The sequence below is a fragment of the Ammospiza nelsoni genome, chromosome 1, assembly GCF_027579445.1.
Source record: "Ammospiza nelsoni isolate bAmmNel1 chromosome 1, bAmmNel1.pri, whole genome shotgun sequence".
NCBI lineage: Eukaryota > Metazoa > Chordata > Aves > Passeriformes > Passerellidae > Ammospiza > Ammospiza nelsoni.
The window spans coordinates 55,270,590-55,293,273 of record NC_080633.1 but is presented as its reverse complement, the minus strand read 5'-3'; the positions used below and the strand labels follow the sequence as shown (position 1 = coordinate 55,293,273).

Here is a 22,684-nt window from a genome sequence, read left to right as displayed (position 1 = left end):
ATATTTTTTATTTATCCGTTTATATAATCTGTCTTTTATGATCTGCAAACTTTTATTAATGTTTGTAGTTTGTGTTTGACCTTAAATTAATACTAAACCCTTTGGTATCTGGTTTTATTGTTTTTTATATTACTCTAATTGAGGAAGATGAATCAATAATAAATGTTAATTGTTTTTAGTGCAAGAATGGAGATTTAAGGTAGGATTTTTTGGTTTTTTAATAAACTTTTGTTCATTCAGTGGTGTCATCTTCAGTTCTCTTTCACCTTCTCCTTATCTTTTGAAGTTCTCTGATTTTTCTCCTCAAAGTGAAACTACTGCTGATTATTTCAGTCGTTCCAACCACAGGGGAAGCATTGTTTCCGATGCAGATTATGGCCAAGTTTTGAATAGTGTGAGTGTAATGCTTTTATTTACACTGTGGTGAATACAGCAAAACCATGGATTTTCTTTTCATACTCTGAAAGAGTAAATACTGTTAAAGCATTCTAAATTACTTAATTGCAAATTGGTTTATTGCGGATTTGGGGCTTGTTTTCATATAAAAATGTACTGCGTGAAATTTTAAAAAGCATGCTCCTGATTTTAAAGGAGATTTTGCCCGTTGCTAGAAGCATGTGACAAGTGTAACACTTCACAATTGTGTGTGTGTGTGTGATAAGCTTAACAATCTTTTAAAGACCCAAATATTTTACATTTTTTTCTTATGGAAATAAGGTGTGCTAGGGAGGTTTCTATGTACTTTTGGAATACTGTTACTTCTTTTCGTGACAAAAATACTTAGATCTGTACCCGCACTAGTGCATTTTAGTGTTCCTTCATCCCATATGAGATTTTTTCAGAATCCATTACTGAAGCACTCCTTGCTGGCTATGCACTTGTACAGAATCCCATGTCAATCAACAGATCATGTTAAGGGAAAATTATCATGATGGTTTTCCTGTGCAGCTCCCTTTAGGCTGAACGTTGTTTTTACCAAACCTAGCCACCTTCTCTTTCTTGATGCTGTAACTTCTAAAAATTCTGGTTACTTGCAGGCAAAACTTTTGTCTTTAATAGCATGGAGTAAAAGGCTAATTTCTGTTCTTAAGTATATCTTTTGAAATAGCATTTAGGGCTAGCAGATACAGTAGGTAGGCAGAGAGGCTGAGAGCCCTGTGCTTATTTAGCTGAGCAAAAGGAATGGTATGTGGTGATCAGCAGTGTGTAATTGCTTGCTTAGGTGAGAGCCAAATTCTTTGTACCCTTGCCAAGCAGTGCAGGAAGGGCCAGCAACCTCACACTGCAGTTCAGGAGTTCAGACCAGACACTCCAAGAAGCCTCACAAGGATGTTATTGTTGCAGTTGGTCAGGTCACAGCAGAGCTGCAGAACCTCTGTGTTCAGACCACAGCTGTTGGCTGTGGTTTTGCTTTCAATGGGAGACTGAGAGCTAGACTACTCTCATAATCATGTTCTTTGACTTTGCATTTGGATGATATTTTAATACTGTTACAGTGCTGTATAAGTTGTAATAATTCATATTATTTATCATCTGTACATTCTCAAATAATGAAAGACTAATTATTTCTCCAGCTTAAACTTTAGCACTTTTTTTCCCATAATAAAGCTGACTTTCTGAAATAAATGCTGTGCTAAAAGAAATGTGGAGGCTGAGACTGGTAGTTTTTCTGCCTTCTCAGTTGCTTGTGTTATCATCATTATTTATTATTAGATTTGAAATTTATATTTTTATTTAGGTTAGTCTAAATGTATCCTCCAGATCAATAACGAATATTTGCAATCTATAATTTCAGTACATCATTGGAGGTAGTGAATTTGTCATGAAGAAGCAATGTTGCTTTTATAGAAACCACAATAGGAGGAAAAAGAAGTCTTATAAAGTAATGTTTGTTTCTTCTGTGATGGCAATAGACTTCCAAAACTGTTTTCTCTGGCACAGAGAAAAACAGGTATTCTTTGAGAAGCAGGACATGTGAGACACCATACTAAATACGTGTCTAATCCCACTTATTTTGATTCACAGAAATGCAGAAAATGTGGACATCTACAATACAATTTTGCAATAGCAGTTTCCTAAGTAATAAGGGAGTGTGATAGTTCTTCTCCTTAGTCTTCAGTAGATAAAATATGAATCGAAATTATTTTGTAGAATGCTTTTACTTAGTACACTTCAGTTATAGGCTTTTACCTGAACCAGTTTTATTGTGATTTAATCGCAGGTGACACTAAAGAGATTGAACTTACAGATGTGTTTTCTGTTTACTAGGACATTCACCCTGCTGTCACTGAGTGCTTAAGTACCTGCATGAAGCTTTGCATTTGTTATGCCATCTAGTTTTGCAGTGATTACTCTTAATTTTAAATATTACTTGAAATATATATTTAAATATACTTAAAATTTAAAAGAGTGTGTTTTGTTGCTTAGTACTGGTAATGATGTTTTAAAAACTTTAAAGAAAGGTTTCTGGCTTTTTTCTTTACATTTATGTTGCAACTAAGGTAAAAACTGGTTTTTTTAAGCTAAGTATTATTTTTCCTGTCTTGATCTATGCTAACATCTGAAATTTTTGAAATGGGTTCATTTAAAAATATTTCTCAGTCTCTTTGAACAGAAGATGCCAATTCGGTAGTTCCTTATTACGAAAGGTAATCATGTTCCCTATTCTCTTTCAGCTGGAAGAAAAGAGTGAAAAATCACATTCAGAAATATTTTCAAGGGTAAGAGTTTTTAATTTTCAAAACTTTTAAAATTATTTAAAGTCAGTGTTCATTCCCAAATCACAAGTGTTGAATTAATTCAAAAAGTACACATTCTGTGTATTCTTTGTATTTTTTGTCAGGGTTAAAAATAATTTTAGATAAACTTTTTTATTGCCCAGAATTAATGGTTTATGCCTTTTATTTCCTGAGGGAAAAAATTTATTCTTTAGTTTTCTTTTGGCCAGTAATAATTTTATATAAAATTTATTTTTTGTGTGAGAAATACTTACCAGGTAAGGCTAAAATATAGGAGGGTAAAGCTATAAAAATATGTATGATAGCTTCTCATTGTAGGCTTTCTTCTGAATCCTGGATGGCAGAAATTACAATAGTTAGGAAATATTGTAAATGTCTACAGTATTTCAGCACTATTAGCCATCTTATGAATATCTTCTGGATAGGTGACTCAAAATTCTAATGTTCTGGTACACTAAGTCATCAACAAGAAACCAAGATTTTACCAAGAAGATGCACAGGTGCTGGAAAATACCCAATGGAACATACTGTCTGTAAGCTAGTATTAAGAAAAACCAGAGAGAAAACCGTTCTGTGACTTTGAAGAAATTTATAAAGAGTATCATCAAGTATACCAGAAATAACCATATGATTCCTGACACAATGTTTTTCCCTTTCTTAAGCCCTCATCTCGCAATTCAGTAAGTGCAGCTCCTCAGAGTGGCAACTCATCCAGGAGAGGAAGTGGAGATGCAAGTAGTTTGGTGGATCCTGATGCCTCCCTCAGTGAATTACGGGTGAATTGCATTTTTAGAGAATTTGGAGCTTAAATAGAGAATTTGGGGCTTAAATAGGAAGATTGTTTTTTAATACAGAACTTCTGTTATAATAGGAAAATGTTATGAGGATGTAATTTTCAATCATGAAATATTTTTTTACTTTCTTGGTATTTTATCTTGGTTTGTGTTCATAATTATGGTTTAAGAGTTTAGCTTACTAAGATAAGACTTTGTTTATGTTGAATTTTAGACAATTCTGTCCTGTTTGAGTTGTCTTGCAGCTAGGGTTATGAACAAAACCTTAATTTCTGTCAACTGGTTGTGAATTAATTTTAATTTCTGGGAATTATTGCAGGCTTTGTCATTTGACAGAAGTGCATGTAAACCTTTTAATGCTTTTTCAGTTTTAAATTATTTCCCCATACTTCTTATGCAATGGTTCATTCCTATGTCCTGCAGGATATCTATGATCTTAAGGACCAGATACATGATGTAGAAGGGAGATACATGCAGGGACTTAAAGAATTAAAGGTATCAGGGCTCCTCCCAAGCATGCATTCTGAATGGGTGTTTTGCATAATGGAGTTATCACCAATTTCACTAATGTATAGTGGCTTCACTAACAAATTTTAAAATTTCTTTAAAGCATGTATCTAACTTTTAATGCATGAAGAGCATCAGCTTAAAATCTATATGAGATTGCATGTTTATTATTTGATTACAGTTAGAAGAGTTAATACTTTTTGATGTTTTGATATACATAGGTGTTTTCTGATAAGATAATGAGGTGTTCAGTTTGTATTTTTAGAGGTTTGTTAGCAAATAAACAGATATACAAAATAATTACTAGGTGTTAGGTAGGGAACAAAGAAATGGGAGATAATTATGACAAAGAACTTGAGAATTAGTCCTCCAGGTTTCAGCAAATACATCATATTATAAAGCAAAAGCAAAATAATAATTTTGAAAGATGTACTGCAATTAATTTCGGCAGGCATATTGCTTGCAGGAGAAAATTAATTTTATTTTAATTTTTTGCCGTTTAAAAAAAATTAATTTATGCTGGTTTATATTCCCTTTATTTTCTCTGAATCACAGATTGGTTTTTTCAGCATTAGGCTAATGAGTGCTAAGGAAACTTTCCTGTCTGTGGTAAGGAAACAGTCCTGCATCCATTGCAGTAGTCATATTCCCACCACCCCAACTTTCACTGCTGGGAGCAAAACCCTCCAGTGAATCACCAAGTGAGTCAATGGGTGCTGCACTAGACTGGCTACACACATCATTCTCACACTGTCCGTCAGGGTTTCCTTACAGGCCTGGCCACAGGTTTCCCGTAACAGAGTCTCAGACATCTGATTTTTGTAAGTACATTATTCATGGCAGGGTCACACAAAACTAGCTTGAGATCAAGCTGGGTGCTGCCAAGAACAGACCCTGAACCAAGAAACCCATTTTGTATCCGCAGTCCATGCCCACAGGGGTGTGGGGGCTTCCTGCTGAGCCACTGGCTCCCGTTGTATCTCAGAGTGGCTGCTTACCTGGCTGGTGCCACAGGTTCCCATGCACCTTGTTGTGCAAAGGGTCAGTGCCCGATCACTGCTCTTGATGGAAGCTCCAGTCCTTTCCCCCTGCCGAGGGTGCAATCTGCAGTTTGTACTGCAGCAGCAGCTGAGCTAACTACCTGTACTAGGTGCAGTCTTCCACATGAGATTTGTCTGTATTTTGACTTGTTTAAACTAGTATGTATGCCTTTCTTTTACACATTTTCACACAATTAACAGTGCAGTAAATTTAAAATAATCCTCCTTTTTACTGTTTTGTATTGAAGGGATACAGAATTCAAAAAATGATGGGGCTTGCAAATCTTTTCTAGGATATTTGTTCTGTTCTTTTTTCTATTGTCTAATTATGAATGGTTTCATTTAAAAGTAGAGAACTTTTCATATATTTTATATCCATATAGAGACTGAATTAAATGAATGCTTCTTGTAGTAGAGAATGTAATAGTGATGTATTTATCAGCTTACTTGAATGTCTTCAATTTAACAATATATTAGATTATATAGTAAGGGGAAAATATGTAATATGAGCTGTTTAGTGTAGCAAAAGTTATTTCCTCTTGGAAGTATAACTTTACCTTTGAAGGAAACTTTAAACCTGATAGCAATATGTTCAGATGAAGTATGTTTTAGTTTGGTTATATTGGTTTAGTTATATGAATATTAAAAGGACTTCAAAGAGTAGTAGATGACAGGATTATTAGACATAGACATATGAGGCATAGATCAAGTGTAATGTGAGATTGCTTCATATTTTCAGAATGGATCTAACTCTCATTCTTTATGTGTTTGCCAGCATCTCATGATTACTGTTCTGACTCGTGGTTAATGAATTATTATTTATTGTAATCCATTACAGTTACCAAAGAGCGCAGTGTGCAATAGTAAGATCTTAATCTATGCTTGGCTTTCAGAATTCTGCATTTTATGTTGTTGCTAATACTGAATAATGTGTTCCTAGGTTAGTTCACATTCCATAAAGATTCTTTTGGGAACCTTTTCTTTTTTTTTTTTTTAAATTAGGAAGGTACTGCCTTTTTCTCAACTTGTACTTAATCATTTTTGTCTTGTGTATGTTATAGAAGAGTTACCAGAATACCTGCTTTACACTGTTTAAATGTTGGGGTTTTTGGTTGGTTGTTTGGTTTTTTCCAGTGTTGGACTAATGGAGATTTGTAGTCACACTACCTTCTGAGCTCTCTGGTCGCCCTTATGCTGGTAGAAGTGTGGGTTTTACCTGGCTACAAATATACTGGGTGTCAGTATTAACAGCAGGATAAACTCTAATGTTGCTACTTCTGGTTTCGTTAGGTCTTCAAATCTTTTGCTGTCTCAGTTTGATTGTTTTGTTGCTTCTTTATGTATTTCTTTGCATCAGCTGGAAAGGAATTCTGTGTCTTTCCTCAAAATTTTTCTTTTATGCTGTTAACAGTGCACTCTCTTGATATCTCTTGGCTCGAATCATCTTGTTCTAGCTGACCAAGCTAATTTTTATAGCACTTTACTGATAAAGTTGTGTGTGGTATTTCTTCATAGCTTTAGGCTATGTGCAGAGCCTTATGTGTTTTCATTCCATCTGCTTCGTCCTTAAAAATCCTACGGCCTCCTTCAAGTGTTTAGAAATTATTTAAAATCAAACTGGAAGGCTCCCTGAAGCTACATGGAATTCTTGAACCATGGGGAACATGTGTAATACTTGAAAAGAAGACACTTGCAAAGAAGTCGTAGCAATGTTTCAGTTTTTTCAACCCAACAGAGACTTAGACATAACTTAGTTTCTGTCTCAGAAGCAGTTTTCACCCTTTAGTATACAAATCGATCTATTCCTCTTTTGTAACTGCAGATTCATCCTCCTCTGCCATTATTTTTTTTAATTAATGACATTATAATACAATGTTTTAAACCCTAGCCTAGTCTTGTCTTTTAAGATTGGAGTCCTGGAACACATGGCATTCAGTGAGAGGCTGAGACAATGGGCTTTGATAAATCTTGGAGTTGTGGCTGGCAATATTGTTGCTGTTTTAGCACGTCTGATAGGAGGCTGTGGAGAGTAGATGGCAGATTTCTTTGCAAGAGAAAGGCAAAACAGACAAAAGTTAAGTTGTAGGAGCAGAAAATCCAATTGGAACTCAAGAAAAAAGTTTTCACAAGGAAAGCAAACACTGGTGCAGGTCATCCAATAAGTTTGACTATCTGCAGTCTAGATTTCTGGAGATACTTAAAATGGAGATGAGCTGTGAGCAGCCTGATCTCAGCTGACCCCCTTTAGTTAGGAGATTGGACCAGCTGGCATTCAGAGGTCTCTGCCAAACTAAATTACTACATGACTCCAGTCACCACACTCGTAAAATAATCAAATTGGACTTTTTCCATAGTTGCATTCTTTTTGGTTACATTTCCTACCTCCCTGTGAAATTACTATAGCTTTCATTATAATCCTAATATTTCCTTTTTTTTACCTCTAAGATAGATTATTCTTTGAAAGTCTTTAGGTTTGCTAGCTCTAGCATTTTGTTTTGCCAATCTTTACAAGATTTGTTGTATTTACAGCATCACAAAAAGAAACGCTTTCTCTGGTTTTAATCTTAAGAATAACTTGCACACAGTTATGTTTATATTTTTTCTTTTTTTTTATCCTGAGTTATCTTTGCTGTTTGCTACCACTTCCCAGATTATAGTGGTACTTGTCTTATATTTTCACAACTTACACTGTTTTGTTTCTTCTGATCTTCTGTAATTATTTTCTGATCTTCTGTAATTCTTCTGTAATTCTTTTTCTGTGGTTTCAAAAAGTATTTCTCCAGCAGAGATTTCCAGAATTCAGTGAACTTAATATATGTGATTATGATAAAATTATAAAAGATAAAATACATTCTCTAAGGACATTCTTCCAAAACTGGAGATTTACAATGTAGAGTAGTGTTTGGGGATAGGCATTTTTTTTACTTTCTCATAGCAGAATATTGAACTGTGACTTGGTATTTCTATAGAGAAGACATGACTATAATTCCAAAACAAAAATGATTGCATAATTTTACTGTTTAACAGATAGTGATCTTCAATATTTTCTTGAAAACTTAGATTGTTGCCACCTTCCCTCCTAATATATTAATTGTAGTGTTCTATTTTCTGGAAACCCAAGCTTCATGCCCTTACTGTGCTAGTGCTTCTACTGTCAAAATACAAATATTTAAAAATGGAGATAATGCTACTTATCTCTTCAAGGAACAGATTACATGAAGTACAAGGAGATTTTTAGGACTTAGATCTACTTGGTCCAGGGATTAGCTTAATAGTTCTTTTTCAATTCTAAAATTAGGACTCTGAAAATCAATTTTTATTATTTTTAAATCATAGAATGTTAAGAGGTTGGAATGGCCTTAAAGACCATGTAGTCCCAACCCCTATATAATGCATATTGAAATAAAGGCATGTTTAAAAGTGCCTGAAGTGATAGTTTTCTGACTGTTTAAATGGTTGACATTTGTTACAACTCTGACAAAAAACCTAAACTATAACTAAAAACAGGATAAAATGGTGAAGAGGGGAGATTTGTCTAAGAGGCTGAATAGCAAGGTACACTTTTAGGTAAAGAAACAAGTTACATGCTTTTTTAAAAAAAATTTAGTAAGTAAACCAAAGATAAAATACCTGTTCAAATAGTGAGTCCTTTTTACTGGAATAATGTCGCTATCTTAAAGTTTCGAATCTAAGGTCATAGGGCACTACTTAAATAACAAGCATTAAGTTAAAGCTACTCTTGGAATTACTTTTGTGGTCTCTTTTACTGATTTAATTGTCTGCGTTCTCCCTGTTAGTTTTGTTGCCTCATTCTGAGCTGTTTTCTCATGCATGCCTTGAGTAATGATATCACTGCTAGATACATGGTATTCACTAGAATGTGAAGCTGTGATATTACTACTGTATCCCTGTGAGTTGCTGTGAATGTGGCAGGGTAGAAAATGCAAGTGGAATATTGTCTTGTATTTTTCATGCTTTTGTAATGATAAATTTTCATTGTTGTGTATGACTGCAGTTGAATAATGGAACTAAACTGTTACTTGTTATCTCTAAAGAATATCTTTTATAAACAAAAATGGTTGCATAATTTTAATGTCTAACATCTCATACTTTAACATTATGGTGGTATTTTAACATTATAACAATGCATCAAAGAGTTAGACTAATGCCAACTTTTTTGCTGTCTGTAGGATTCGCTAGCTGAAGTTGAAGAGAAGTATAAGAAAGCTATGGTTTCCAATGCTCAACTAGACAACGAGAAAAACAATTTGATTTACCAAGTGGATACTTTAAAGGATGTTATTGAGGAGAAAGAAGAACAGATAGCGGAGTTCTATAGGGAGAATGAAGAGAAGACAAAGGTATTTTTTTTTCTAATTATAAAGTACAGAAATCTGGACTACTTAGTAAGAACAGTTGAAAATACTCAGAGTAGCTTTACTTGCTAGTATTGGGCTTAAGTCTTTATGGCATTTCTTCTCTCTAAAGTTTATTAAATAAAATCTTCTGTGTACTAAGTGTCTGGACAACTTATTTAGACCACTTCAGTGGTCTTTGAACTACTTGGTAGGTATAATTTCTCAAATCCTTACAACAATTTCTTACATAACTCAAAATAAATATAAATAATTGATTTCTTTAATACAGGAATTGGAAAGACAGAAACATAACTGCAGTGTTCTGCAGCATAAGCTGGATGAACTTAAAGAGGGCCTTCGACAGAGAGATGAATTGATAGAGGTATGCTCATATGAGTGTAGGCTAGAACCTGTGCAAATAAATGTGGTGTAAGATTTGAATGGGAATCATGCACAAAACAGTATTAAATACTATCTTGCATTTTTAAGGAATAATTTATCTTGTTTTAGTGTGTAGAATTTAAGCTACTGATCCTCCTAAATTTATGAAGCTGAAAATGTCTCTGCAAGGTTATCAAATGTGTTACATCTTGCAAAGCCTTTAATTCTTGTGAGAAATTGTGGTTCTCTCATGAATGTTCCAAGTATCTTTTCTTTGTTTTGAGGGCAGAATTAATATTTGTGTGGCCAAAATAATTTTCCATAGCTAAAAGTTCTGATGCATGGATAATACCAAATGTTATTCTTTGCCTTTCCCAAAAGTTTCCATTTCAGTTATTTCAGATTTTTATGAGTATCAACAATTGAAGTTTACCATACTGAATATTTGTTTGCTTACCCATCAAGCATAATACACAGCAATACTGGTCAGCATGTTATTGGGCCACAACCATGTTGCTGGGTGTGCAGTGTGTTCTTTTCCCCTCTCACCTGGTTCTTTTTCCCTTTTTCCCTTTTGTTTCTGGAAACAAATCGACCCACTGTGAAATCCCAGAGTTATTATCAGTCTTCATTTTAAAATGGTCCACAAAGATATATATATATATATGAATGTATATTGTCAGTGTATATTGGGTGCCCATTTCCCAATTATTTTAGTTGGAACTTGTAGTTCGATTATTACATAATTTTCCCACTATCTCTTCATTGCAGTAAAAATTTATTATCTTTAGGTGTATAGACCAAAGTGTCCTACTGTCATTTTCAAAAGCTGTGTAACAGTTCATTGATCCTTTATTTTTACTATATTCTTGTGCTCTCTAGGTGGTAGGTACTGTAACTCAAAATGTTTTCTGAAAAGTCCCTGTTCTGTTTTAGAAGTATTATGCTTCATGAACTGGAGTTGCTAGGACTTAATAGGAGAAGAAAAGGATTAAGATTATCCTAAGTATCAGCATTTTGAGTTAGCACAAATGCTGACAACCAAAAGCCCTAAAAAGTTTTGTTGTGGCTCTGTTGCTTGCTCTGTTATCTTTGACTTCACTGAGAATTAAAGAACAGCTTTGCTTATTCTTGTTTGGGGTTTTGCTTGGGTTTAAGTATATGAACCAAGAATATCCAGTAGATTTTTCTGGAGTGTTTACTTTGGTAGAATGTAGCATGTGTCAAATAGGCACAAATACATTCAGTCCCTTTGAAGGTTCAACTCATATTTACCACCTATTGTGTCTTTTCCTCATCTGTTAACACTAATGAAAGACATTGTCTTCTGTTCCCAGATGTAAAATCAAATTCACTCCTTAAGAAGGAAAAAAGTTGTCTCTAGCCCTCAAAATTCTTACGTCATCTTCATAGTTAAGCATTTAATTATGTTTGCGGGGGAAGCAACAAAATGCAGTGATAGTCAGCTAAAAAAGTAGGACTGCACTTGATACATATTCATATAGTATCAGAAAGCAGTCAGCAATTGTCTTTTGCTTCCTGGATGTTTGATTCAAACTCCTTTCTTTATACTTTCAAGAAGATTATTTTATTTTGCAAAAAATTAATAAAACCAATTGTTAACAATAATATTCAGTTCCAAAGAGGACTTGAAGGTATCTGGAAAGTACAGCAGGGTAATTTTTTCTATCCACAGACTGCAGTGGGAACAGTCACTAAAGACAAGTAACTCTAGCTGCAGTAAGTTTTCCCAACTGCAGTGATTGAATAGAATTCAATACCATTCTCTTGCATGAATTAATGAGAAATATATTACATTAAACTGCACACTGTTTCTGTAACTTCATGCTCATAAACTCTTTGGTTGACTTTTATTACTTAGTTTCCTTTATCTATTTTAATGTTTGGGATTTTTTTTCCATTTCCTTACTTCTCTTTCCTCTTTTATTCTTCCCTCATCCTATTTACCACAGGCGAATCAACGTATGCAGGAGAATATAGACTCCATAACCAAGGAAGTGTTTGATCTCCAGGAGACAATTAATTGGAAAGATAAAAAAATAGGGGTATGAATGAAATATGGGAGGAAAGCTATTTTTTTAAATTTAGAAGTAGATGAATGCCCTCTACATCCCAAGGAATTCTCCAAAGAAATTAAGGCCACTCCGAACTTAAATGAATAAAATATTTTGCAGTCTTTCTCTTCTTCAGAAATGAGCCACACTTTACTTGAATAATGATCAGGAGGACTAATTAAATCTGTAACATGAACTGTTACACATACAAATTTACAATATTTTTTGCAACATTTTGATGGCATGCCTAGTAGTAAAAGATGTGATCTTGAATTGACTTCTACAACCAACTTGTGCATTCCTGTATTGCACTTCTGATCCTTGTATAATTGGTTAGCTTGGATGCAACACTGAACCAAGCTGGTTTTCTGATAATGACACATGAAATAGTTCGAGTATTGAGAATCATAATTGAAACAATGGTTGTAAGTGACCTTTTGAGAAGCATCCATGAGGTTCCTGTGTAGGAAGGAGGGTGGTACAGAAAGAACTGTGCTGATCCTATGCAGCTAATGTAGGTCAGGCAGGGTTTGTCAACTTTGCTTCTGGGCAGGCAGAAGTCATAGAACTGAGTCAGCCTGACCATTGCTGATGACTACATGTCTTTGAACTTGAGGCTGTTCAGGGACACAAGTAGATTGCCGGTGGCAATCTTTAAAAAGGAATTGTCTTTAAAAAGGAATTGTCTGCCTCCTGACAGCTCAGGGGTCATTTCTCTCTACCTGAATTTTATACCATATTTCAGTATATGCAGATTTCTTTGACAATTGTTTTATTTGCTGGAGTTCAAGTCACCTTGAAAAGTTGCCTTTTAATTGGTGGTGGCCAGTTCAAAAACTAGGCTGTCTTATTTTTTTCATGTTTCAGTCTTTCTCTTCCATCACAAAAAAATTTCATCATTGTAAAATTCTCTGAACATTCTTCTGAAAGCTTTTTATCTTTAATTTACCCTATTCTTTCCATACTTACCTCTCACATTTGTATAATGGACCGTCTCAATTTGTGCAATATTTTTGTGCTCTTTCAAATACATTGCCAGAATCAGTATGAGTATATCTGATATTCAAATATGCCTACCAGCCAGAATGACAAGAAAGATAGATGTAGTTTCCTTTAGCCAAAATTGCCCTGCAAGTTTGTGTTCTTGTAAACACCATAACTGGTTATTTTTCTAGTTAGTTTATTTTTTTTAATTCTCAGAATTGAACTCTCTTAGAAAAGAAAATGTAAAAATGCCACTCTTTTCTTTCTCATACCTAAAAATATTTACATACTTTTCTTAGCTCACAGTCTTTGAGCCTTTCTTCCTCCTACTGCTAATTTTTACTCTATTCCAGCTTTAGATGTCTCTGCAAAGCTTCACAATGTAGTTTAAAACTAAAATTGTAACCTAAATTTACAATGTATATAAGATATTTTAGCTGTGTCAGGAAAATAAAAGGAGGCAAACAGAACAAAATAGCACAAGTTTGTTTTACACCTGCCTTCTTATGTTGTCCTGTTTCTACAGTGCTTGAAATTTGTGGTTATATTTGATCTTAAATTAAATCACTTTGAGGACACTGAGTTACAGCGTTGGGTTATATTCCTGAAATATACAGTCATTCCACTGTTCAGTGGCTCCAGCTTTTCATTTAGTAATGGCAGCTCTGAATTTGGTATAAAAGTTACTGAGATTTTTGGAATATTTAGAAAAATGGATTACAGACATCTCTGGATTCTGGCATATTATCAGATTTTGCTCATATAAGTATGGTAAAATCTGTCTGCAGAACTTTGTTGTCCTGATTTCTGTTTCCTGCCCCAACAGAAGAATTCCAGAGTTAGATTTTCTGCAAAATCCATGTCATTTTAAATTAAACCCTGACTGTACAAACATTAAGATTTTTACTGGTTTTGAATAATGATTACTTAGATCTACATAGGTAGAAATACATAGTTGTATCGGTTTCACTTCCTCCCCCAACAGAATTTTCTGATTTCCAACATTTGTGTTATTTGGGGGTAAGGATAGAAAATATGTTTGGGGAAGGTCAGCATCATCACAGGACACTCTCAAGTACACACAATCTCTGTCTGTGATTCTGGGCTGCTGTGTCCATTCTCTCAAGTGGTGAGCTTACTTCCCTTTCCATCTCTTCCACCATTCTTTAAAAATTAAAAAGATGTATGTGTCTTTCAAGTAGAGCACAAAATTATGTAATGATTAAGGTTCTTCATGCTATTTATAATGTAGTTAGAGATCTAGTGTGTGCTAGGAAATAAAAGGACATCTTACAGATTTTTAAATTAAGATGTCTGCTACTGTTTTCACTCATGTTGAATTACCTTTATTTTAAATGTTACATTTACATATGAATAAATCAAGTGCAACAGCACTTGTCAAAATTTTCTGTTGAACCTTGGTAATGCTTTAAAATATTGCTCTAGTATGCAGATTCTAGATTATTATTAAAATTCAGCATACTGAAGTTACATGAGGCAAGTACAGTACAAATGTGTACACCTTCATTTCTTTCATAGTATCAGTCTATTCCTACACATTCATGCATAGTATAGGGTTTAGTTGGATAATTTTCTTGGCCAAAATGTCCGTATACTTTGGCACTTGCTATGTGGTGAGGATTTTTTTTAATGCGTGCAGTATTGCATGCTGGCCAGTCAAGTAGAAGTGTCCAACTAACTGCCAATAACCTCTCCAGCTTAGTTAGGCACACCCATCTACACCCACATTCTAGCTCCCATACTTTTTTGTCTAAAATAGTGCTACTGGTGTTTGCTGCTTTTTTTTTTCTCTAAAACTGATTGCTTTGGGTTTAGCAAATGGTGTTGTAACCCATAAGCAACTAGTAAATAAACTACTATTCATGAGTGGATACATTCAAGGTCTTCCATGATGTATGATTTCTACTTCTGTTCCTTATAAAAGGCAGAGAAATTAATTCAATAGATGTAATGTTTTAGGATCTTTGCCATTTGAGTTACAGCAAGTTTTATTTCTTGCTGCAGAGTGCCTGTATGAAGAAGAATTACTCTTTTGGTACTCAATTTAGTTTATCAAAATTTACTAAAAAATAGAATTCACTGAATAAAAAAAACCTTAAAAAGCTAAGACTTGTCTGGAAAAAAAAGTAATAACAAATGCAGCATGAAGTTAGATATGCAACTTGTAGAAGGCAGTTATCAGAGACGTATGTTACTACATATTTAAAAAGCGCTTTTAATTTCTTTATTTGTATTGAGCTATTTGCATTTACTTGTAGAAAATCTTTCTGCTGTCTGTCATATGCTTTTTCTCTGTGCCATTCTTTTTCTTGCTATCTGCCTGAGCCCAGGCCCTAGAAAGACAGAAAGATTACTTTGACTGCATTAAGAATGAGCGAGATGAGCTCAGAGAGGAGTTGACTGACCTGAAGGAAACAATGAAGAGAGGACAGGTATGTTGGTAGTAGTTACTTTACAGTAACAAATCCAGGAATGGGGCATGAAATCAAGGTCAGTAAAAAGGAGGAAGAATGGTTACTATTCTTGTGCACTCTGAAAACCTGACCTTAGGGTAGGACAAATGGTTCGTATCATTTTAATTGTTTCACTGAACTTGAAAAGCTCTTGAAAAACTTATCTGTTGGTTTATATTTTAGCACTTCTGTTGTATGACAAGTTTATTTTTTGTTTTGCATTTTTAGAAACATGGATTAGTTATAATTCCAGATGGCACACCAAATGGTGATCTAAACCATGAATCAGTGGTTGGTACAATAACAGTTGTGTCCCAGGAAGCTGCTCAGGTCTTGGAATCTGCAGGAGAAGGACCACTAGGTAAAAGTATCGTAGCATACTTTATAGAGTTTTTGAGGGCTTTGTTTCCTCTCGTTCACAGTGAGTGTGACTTACATTTGCAGGTGCAAGCGCCTGTGATGCTTCTGGAATATGTGCTTACACAACTTTCAGGATTGATTTTAAGTTTTTGTTTGTTCTGAGTAAAAAGACAGATGTATCTGTCTTCTGAGTAAGAAAAAATATGTGCGTAGATGTTTGAAATGGATTAGTTCTCTTGGTTCAGTTTCTGTTTTAATACTGATGGAAAACATCTTGCTTAAAAGTGTTGTTTTTTGGATTAGTATGTTTTCCATTGTGTTTCATGAAAATAATTCTTTAGAGGTATATGTAATCAATGAAAGAACATCAAGTGCAGTCTTCCATCACATTCATTAGAAAAAGAAGTTTTAAAAGCATTCAGAAAATGATAGGGACAACAGACACCCTTATTGGGGGTTTCCGGGTTAAGTTACTTTAACTTGCTTTTATCTTTAGGTTGAGCAAGTTATTGCATGCAAGGTCAATCCTCTGTAAATCTCTGTTAACATGTAGAAAAAAACCCTCTATATAATTGAATTATACTTGTACATAATAGATAATAGTTACATAATTTTATATTGACAGAAATTAGACTTGATACATATTTCTGCTGTAGCCTCCCAGTACAAATGATATTATGCTTCATTTCTGTCAAAGTTACAATTTCTAAGGAGCTGCTCTAGTCTTAGCACAGTGTTGCTTGATTGCAGTAATGGCTTGTAGTCATTACTGATCTTTTGACTAAGTAGAAATATTTGCTAAACTCTTTTGCTATTTTAAAAACTCTGATGTCTTGCTTTTAGAATTGTTATACTAATAAACATTGTGAATGATGTATTTTTCCCTTTTTCTGCTATTAACTGAAGGTTCTTGTGTTATTAGTGAGATATCAAAGTTTTGCAGTTCCAGTGCTATTAGCCTTGATGAGCATTTCATTTGAAATGGAACAAAAAAGTTATGAAAAACATATTCTTAGTTACAGATTTCTCTGATTTTTAATTGGATTCTTTGGTTTTAGATATCAGGCTACGAAAACTGGCTGGAGAAAAGGAGGAATTACTCTCACAGGTAAAATAAGTTACTCATTTCAGAAGTAGACCCTTGTGTATCATTTTGCAGATTATTTATATGTAAGTAATAAACAACTTTTCAGCACAAAGGTGCTTAATCAGATATGTAATCACTAAAGCAAAATGAAATACTCATTTTACCTCACTGACTATCAGGAATTAGCAGTTCCTCTTGATGTTGTTCTTATCCATGGGGTTTTGATCTTGGTGGGTAAAGAAATTTCATTTCACTAGCTGGTTAGCTGAAATCTAACTTGTTCCTGACTTTACTATTAGTGCATATCCTTAAAGCTCTTTCTTTTAGTTTCTTTTATCTGCATAATTGTATTATGCAGAAATATTAAAGTCAGTACAATTAGACTCTCATAAACTCAAGTGGCATTTTCTTCAAAATTGCTGAGTGATACTACTTCATTGATCATTTTGGTAACTCAGAGAAAATTAATATTAAAATAATGGTGTTTAAATACAGCTCTGTTTTGAGAAGAAAGGTCTCAAGCAAACATATAGCCATTGAGGAATTGTTAAGAATACTACAGTTTTTGCTCTCTTAGTTGAAGACATTGCAAATTTAAACCATTGTTGTCAACATTTGGGTTTGCTGTGAATGAACCTTAATTATATTATAGATACTTTTTTGGACTGCCAATAAATTATAGTATTAAATGTATACAAATATGTAAGCACATATTTATCACTGTATAATTTAAAAATCACTGATTATATATTTGATTTGTATCATGAATGGGGGTTTTGCAATTTAACTCACATACTGCTAATCTGTAGAACAATATTTTTGTAAGAGTGTCCAAAAACTAGCTGCTACTTCTTTCATAATGCCCATACGCAGGGCACATAGCTGAGAAATCCATGTTCCCTGACTACTGGAAAAACTGAGACAGCTGCTGTAGCATGAAATTGAATTATTAAAGACTAATGTGCACTACCGACTTGCCTAGGACCATTGTTTCCAGGGGGAGTATGAGAGATGACCCCCTGAAAAAGCCATGGATTATTGTCTGTAAACTCACTAGGATAGTGTTCATATCTTTGTGTGTGTTTAGAGTGGGAAAGATACACAGTAGAAGAAATCCGTAAACGGAGTTTAATGCCATCTCCTCTTCTGAAAAGTGAGCTGTGTTAGTTACAAGGTGCTCCTGCACTGTGCAGATATCCCTGCAGTACTGACCAAGCTGGTGGGCTTGGGTTGTGCATTGACATGCAGAGGGCACTTGCCCAGTGATGGGGATGGCTCTACAGCCACAGACCTCGGGGACTGACTCCCCTGCATTGCTCTGCTATTCTTGTTTACAGAACCTTCTCAGCCAGTGGCATCTCAAGACTACTCTGCCTTTTTACCATTGAACATTTACATACACAACTACTGAACTTTGGGAGTCTTTTTTTCATAAAGAAACACTTCCTTTTTCAGGTTAGAAAACTGAAGATGCAGTTAGAAGAGGAACGACAGAAATACTCTAAAAGTGATAGCATGAATCCAGATACAATAGACTTGGAGAATGGTTCTGACTTGCAGCTAATTGAAATGCAAAGTAGGTATATGGTTACTGTTCAAAGTTATTCTTCTTGCAGAGAGGACTTCCAGCTCCTCTTGTTGTGCACTAGTGGTATGAGTGACTGTATTGTTGAGCAGATAGGTTTTTGTTGGTATATGTCCTTGCATGGAATTCTTACTGCAGAATACCTTCAAAATCTGCCTCTTTCAGTGTTGAAGAACAACATTCTGGGAAGTTATTTTTCAGTTGATAACTGTGCCTAGAGTGCGTGACACTACTTGGATACAATTTTTAGACAACAGAATTTCAGATAAGATTTTTTAAAATACATATTCTATGGGATGATTTTGTTCAATCTTTGATATAGAAACCTAATCTAGAAGACTGCTGTCCTGAAGCAAAACATGAAAATTTCTTTAACTTAATATTTAGTGTTGCTTCATAGAAGCATAAGATGCTTTTCATTTCAAGCAAGCTATTCAGCTGAAAACTCGTTTGACAGACTGTCACTTAGTATGGTTGTATATAATGAACATGAAGAAAGCACTGGCAGTATGAGGGCTCAAATGTTACACCAAAGTAATTTGCAAAGCTCCTTAGAGTTTGTCAGGTTCAAGCCTTGTGCTCCTTATTCAAATATTACTACAAATGTCTAAGCTGAATGCTGCTGAATGTTTACTGTGGTCTGGGATTTTGCAGTGTGTGTTGATTATTATGTTGATTCTGTTCTCTAAGGAATTAGTTTGCTGATCTAAACATGTGTTTTAAAAGGTATGTATCTCATTGGTGCACCTGAAATTTAATGCCCACTTTATAGAGACAGTAGTTGTGTTCTCTAAATACAAGAAAATTATTTGCTTTCCATACTCTCGTAGATTGCTGAAAGAACATTTACCTCTTTATGATCCTGGCTATGGGCTTCTCAATAGAATGGTCTTTTAATGAATTTTATTTAAAAGGGAGTTAGAGAGTTGCTTTGACAAATATATTTATGTCAATTTTTGTCTAGGAGATGCCAACAGACAAATTAGTGAATACAAATTTAAGCTTTCAAAAGCTGAACAAGATATAACTACTTTGGAACAAAATGTAAGTATCTTTTTTCATGTTTGTTATTACACTGCACACTTTTGCAATACTTTTTTCAACAAAAACCATGAAAGCACATTTCATAATTTGATTTACTGTTTGGTATTTAGTTTGCATAGAATGACACCACATTTTTTCATATTTCCTGCAATTAAATACCTGGGCACTGCAATTAAGTACCTATGCACAGCCTAACCATAAGATAAAATCTTATGGTGCTGAGCTATAAAATCATGTTATTGACTTACAAAGAGTGATTGTTTTCATAGAGATATAGCTCTCGCTTTAGAGAGTAAATTTTGTATCTTCCACAGTACAACTTTCTTACTAGTCATTAAGTTACATAGATGGGTTTTATTGTACTAGTAGCTTCAGTTCTTCTTTATAATCTGCCATACTTTTGTATTGTAGGAACTGAATTACAGCTAATTACTTAAAGAATTAAATGAAAGATGGTAATTTAAATCACAGATGCGTATCTTTTCTCTTTTGCACAGATTCAGTCTAGTAGCCTATCATGTGGATTTAGGGGTAGCAGGGAGCTGTACATAGAACAATCCAGCCAGTGGGTTTTAGCATCTGCAGGTTGCAATCAGGCTTTGTCTCAAGTCCTCTCCTTACTGCTGAACTCTGCTTGGGCTCAAGACCTCTTTCATCATGTCCTGATAACAGTCTGCTTTATATTTTACATCTTTTCATACAGTTTCTGCTTTTCAACTTTCTGCTTTCATTTTTAATCCCATGTGTTTCCCAATTCTTGATTTTTTTGTATTCCAGTTCTTCTCTCTCTGCTTAGTTCTTTAACCTTCTGTGTCTTCTCAGCTGTGTATTTGGAAGAGCAGCTGGTGGCAGGTGAACTCCAGGTGGAACACCTGAGTTATATTCCTTTTGTCTTGTTTGGGTTTGCAGATTGGACGACTTGAGGGACAGGTTGCAAGGTATAAAAGTGCAGCAGAAAATGCAGAAAAAGTAGAAGATGAACTCAAAGCTGAAAAAAGGAAGCTTCAGCGAGAGGTAACTAACTTGGTTTCTTTTCCAGCTGTATGTTCCTTTCTGTCTTAAGCTGCTCTGTCTTTTGCCTCCAAGCTCTGATTTTTTGTAATCTTTGATTACATCTTTTGTTTTTTAAGATGACTTTCAAGTCTCAATATAACATTCAGAAGACATCTAGCATGTTAAAGTAATGCTAACTATGATTCACTGCTGTACTTCCTTGAAAGGAAGCATCTAAGTGGTATTTTTTTCTAAATGTGATAGCTTGTAATATTTTAAAGTAGTCCTATAAAATATTGCTAGAGAGATAAGTGGTCCCTAAGTCAAGTGACAGCCTGGGAATTTTCCAGCTTGGATCTCACAGGATTCTGGGAAGAAGCTGTATTTAACTGAGCTGTTGATCATTCTTGCTTAAGAGCTGCTGCACCACTAGCATGATGCCTGCTACCTGTGATGGGAATATGTATCTGTATGCAAGTAATAATGGTGGAGAATACTTTACCTTGCTCTAGGTAAATTTCTTTATTGTAATGGGAGGCTGCAGGTACCTAGATCTTTTAGAATGAATATACTTCATGTTTCAGTTGCTTCATAATTATTTTTAACAGTTCATTCTGTTTCATCTGCCTGCAGTAATGGAAGTTATATCTTAACATCTGTGGCACTCTTATGAAACATAATACTTTTATTCCTCTTACCAACCTTGAGAACAGCACAAGGTCCAAATAAACTGGAGTGATAATAACTTTTTTTCATTTTGTAGTTAAGAACAGCACTGGATAAGATAGAAGAAATGGAGATGACCAATAGCCATTTAATGAAAAGGCTGGAGAAGATGAAGGCAAATAGGACTGCGCTTTTATCTCAACAGTGAAATGGAAATTGAAAATACAATGCACTGCTCCTTGAATAACTAGTCCCTAGCTTGTTTATAAATACAGACTTTCAGTGGCACAAACTATTTGAACACTGAGCTGTTCACTGGTGGTTTAGTTTCATAATTAAATGACATACTTTTTGTAATTTATGAGAGAATGAAATGTAGTTTGAATTCCCATGTGAATGACAGCAGTTTTTCAGTAGTGTTTGATTCTAGAGTCAAAGACGGAGCACAATGCTGTATGTTTTTACAACTGTGGAATCAAGTTTACTCATGATCTCTTTTGGCTGCTTTAATGATGCTTGATGCTCAGAGACAGCTGCATGAATTCAAGACACTGTTATGAAACTAACATATACTTGCCTAAGACATCACACAGCACAAGTGCCTTTTATCTGGTGCAATTTAGTCTTCATTGTTGAAATAACCTTTGAAACCAGAAAGCATTTTATTTTAAGATACATTTGGGGTATTCCCTGAACTTTATACATTTTGAAAATACATTTTTTAAAATATTTAAATTTATAAGAAAAAATAGGGACTGTATATAAAGATCAGCTTCTTTTGCATGGGCACATCTGACTTCTCTGTAATTTTGTCAAATACTAGCCCCTGATACTCTAAGCATTAAGAGCAGAAATTTAAAAACTGAAGTTGTATGCCATCAGATTGTGTCATCTGCTTAAGTACGAATTGAAATTTTACAGGGGAAGAAGGGGGTGAGAAATATGGCTAAGGAGTTTATTAAACGGACACTTTACTGACCAAAACTGGGTGTTTTGTGTTTTCTTTTGAATGTGGAGATGCTAACAGGACAGAGCAAAATCTGTAGAATAGTAAGATCTGATCTTCATGTTCTTAACAAGTATCTTTCTGCCTTTGAAAGAGTGAGTTTGAATTTTTTTTTCTTAACCTAGTCTGCTACTGTTTGACAGTACTGCCATGGAGCAGAGGAGCTGCAGAAGGAAGAAGGTATTTTCTGGAATGGTGTGGTTTTTTGTCTATGGCATACTCCCTGTAGACAGTGAATACTATTAAGAACTTTGACTCTTTGAGCTGGCACATCACAAGTAGGACATCAGTAGCACCTGCAGTGGCACTGCCCCTGTGTTGAACTTTTCATGAGGGCACAAGGAGAATTGGTCTGAGAAGAATCACTCTTTTGGACTTGTAGCAGGTATTTTCCCCTTTGAAATTGCTGCTCTTCTGGGAGTATTTCTCAAAGCGAGGCAGGTTTCAGGACCTTTGCAATCCTGAGAGTTAGTACCTTTGCTTCACCAGAGCGGTTTTCAAAGAACAGCCATCTTGACAACACAAAACTAAAGCTTTCTGTCTCTGGATGTCTTCTGGACTTGGAAAATAAAATTCCTTCCCTGCTGAGATA

At 34.7% G+C, this 22,684-nt stretch overlaps 1 protein-coding gene across 6 annotated transcripts in view; it reads left to right on the top strand.

Annotated features, from left to right (window-relative positions):
• LRRFIP2 (LRR binding FLII interacting protein 2) overlaps positions 1-22,070 on the top strand; it is a 56,280-nt gene extending 34,210 nt beyond the window's left edge. The window contains exons 5-17 of one of the 6 annotated variants that reach the window (XM_059467506.1): positions 2,676-2,720; positions 3,401-3,514; positions 3,956-4,027; positions 9,270-9,440; positions 9,727-9,819; positions 11,792-11,884; positions 15,229-15,330; positions 15,580-15,712; positions 16,770-16,819; positions 18,254-18,374; positions 19,348-19,427; positions 20,337-20,441; positions 21,184-22,070. In XM_059467506.1, the coding sequence (XP_059323489.1) occupies positions 2,676-2,720; positions 3,401-3,514; positions 3,956-4,027; positions 9,270-9,440; positions 9,727-9,819; positions 11,792-11,884; positions 15,229-15,330; positions 15,580-15,712; positions 16,770-16,819; positions 18,254-18,374; positions 19,348-19,427; positions 20,337-20,441; positions 21,184-21,294 (1,290 nt within the window). In that variant the 3' untranslated portion in view covers positions 21,295-22,070. The remainder of the gene's footprint in view (positions 1-2,675; positions 2,721-3,400; positions 3,515-3,955; positions 4,028-9,269; positions 9,441-9,726; positions 9,820-11,791; positions 11,885-15,228; positions 15,331-15,579; positions 15,713-16,769; positions 16,820-18,253; positions 18,375-19,347; positions 19,428-20,336; positions 20,442-21,183) is intronic. The other 5 variants (XM_059467516.1, XM_059467526.1, XM_059467535.1 and 2 more) reach the window with 5 other exon arrangements.
• The last annotated feature ends 614 nt before the right edge of the window (positions 22,071-22,684 follow it).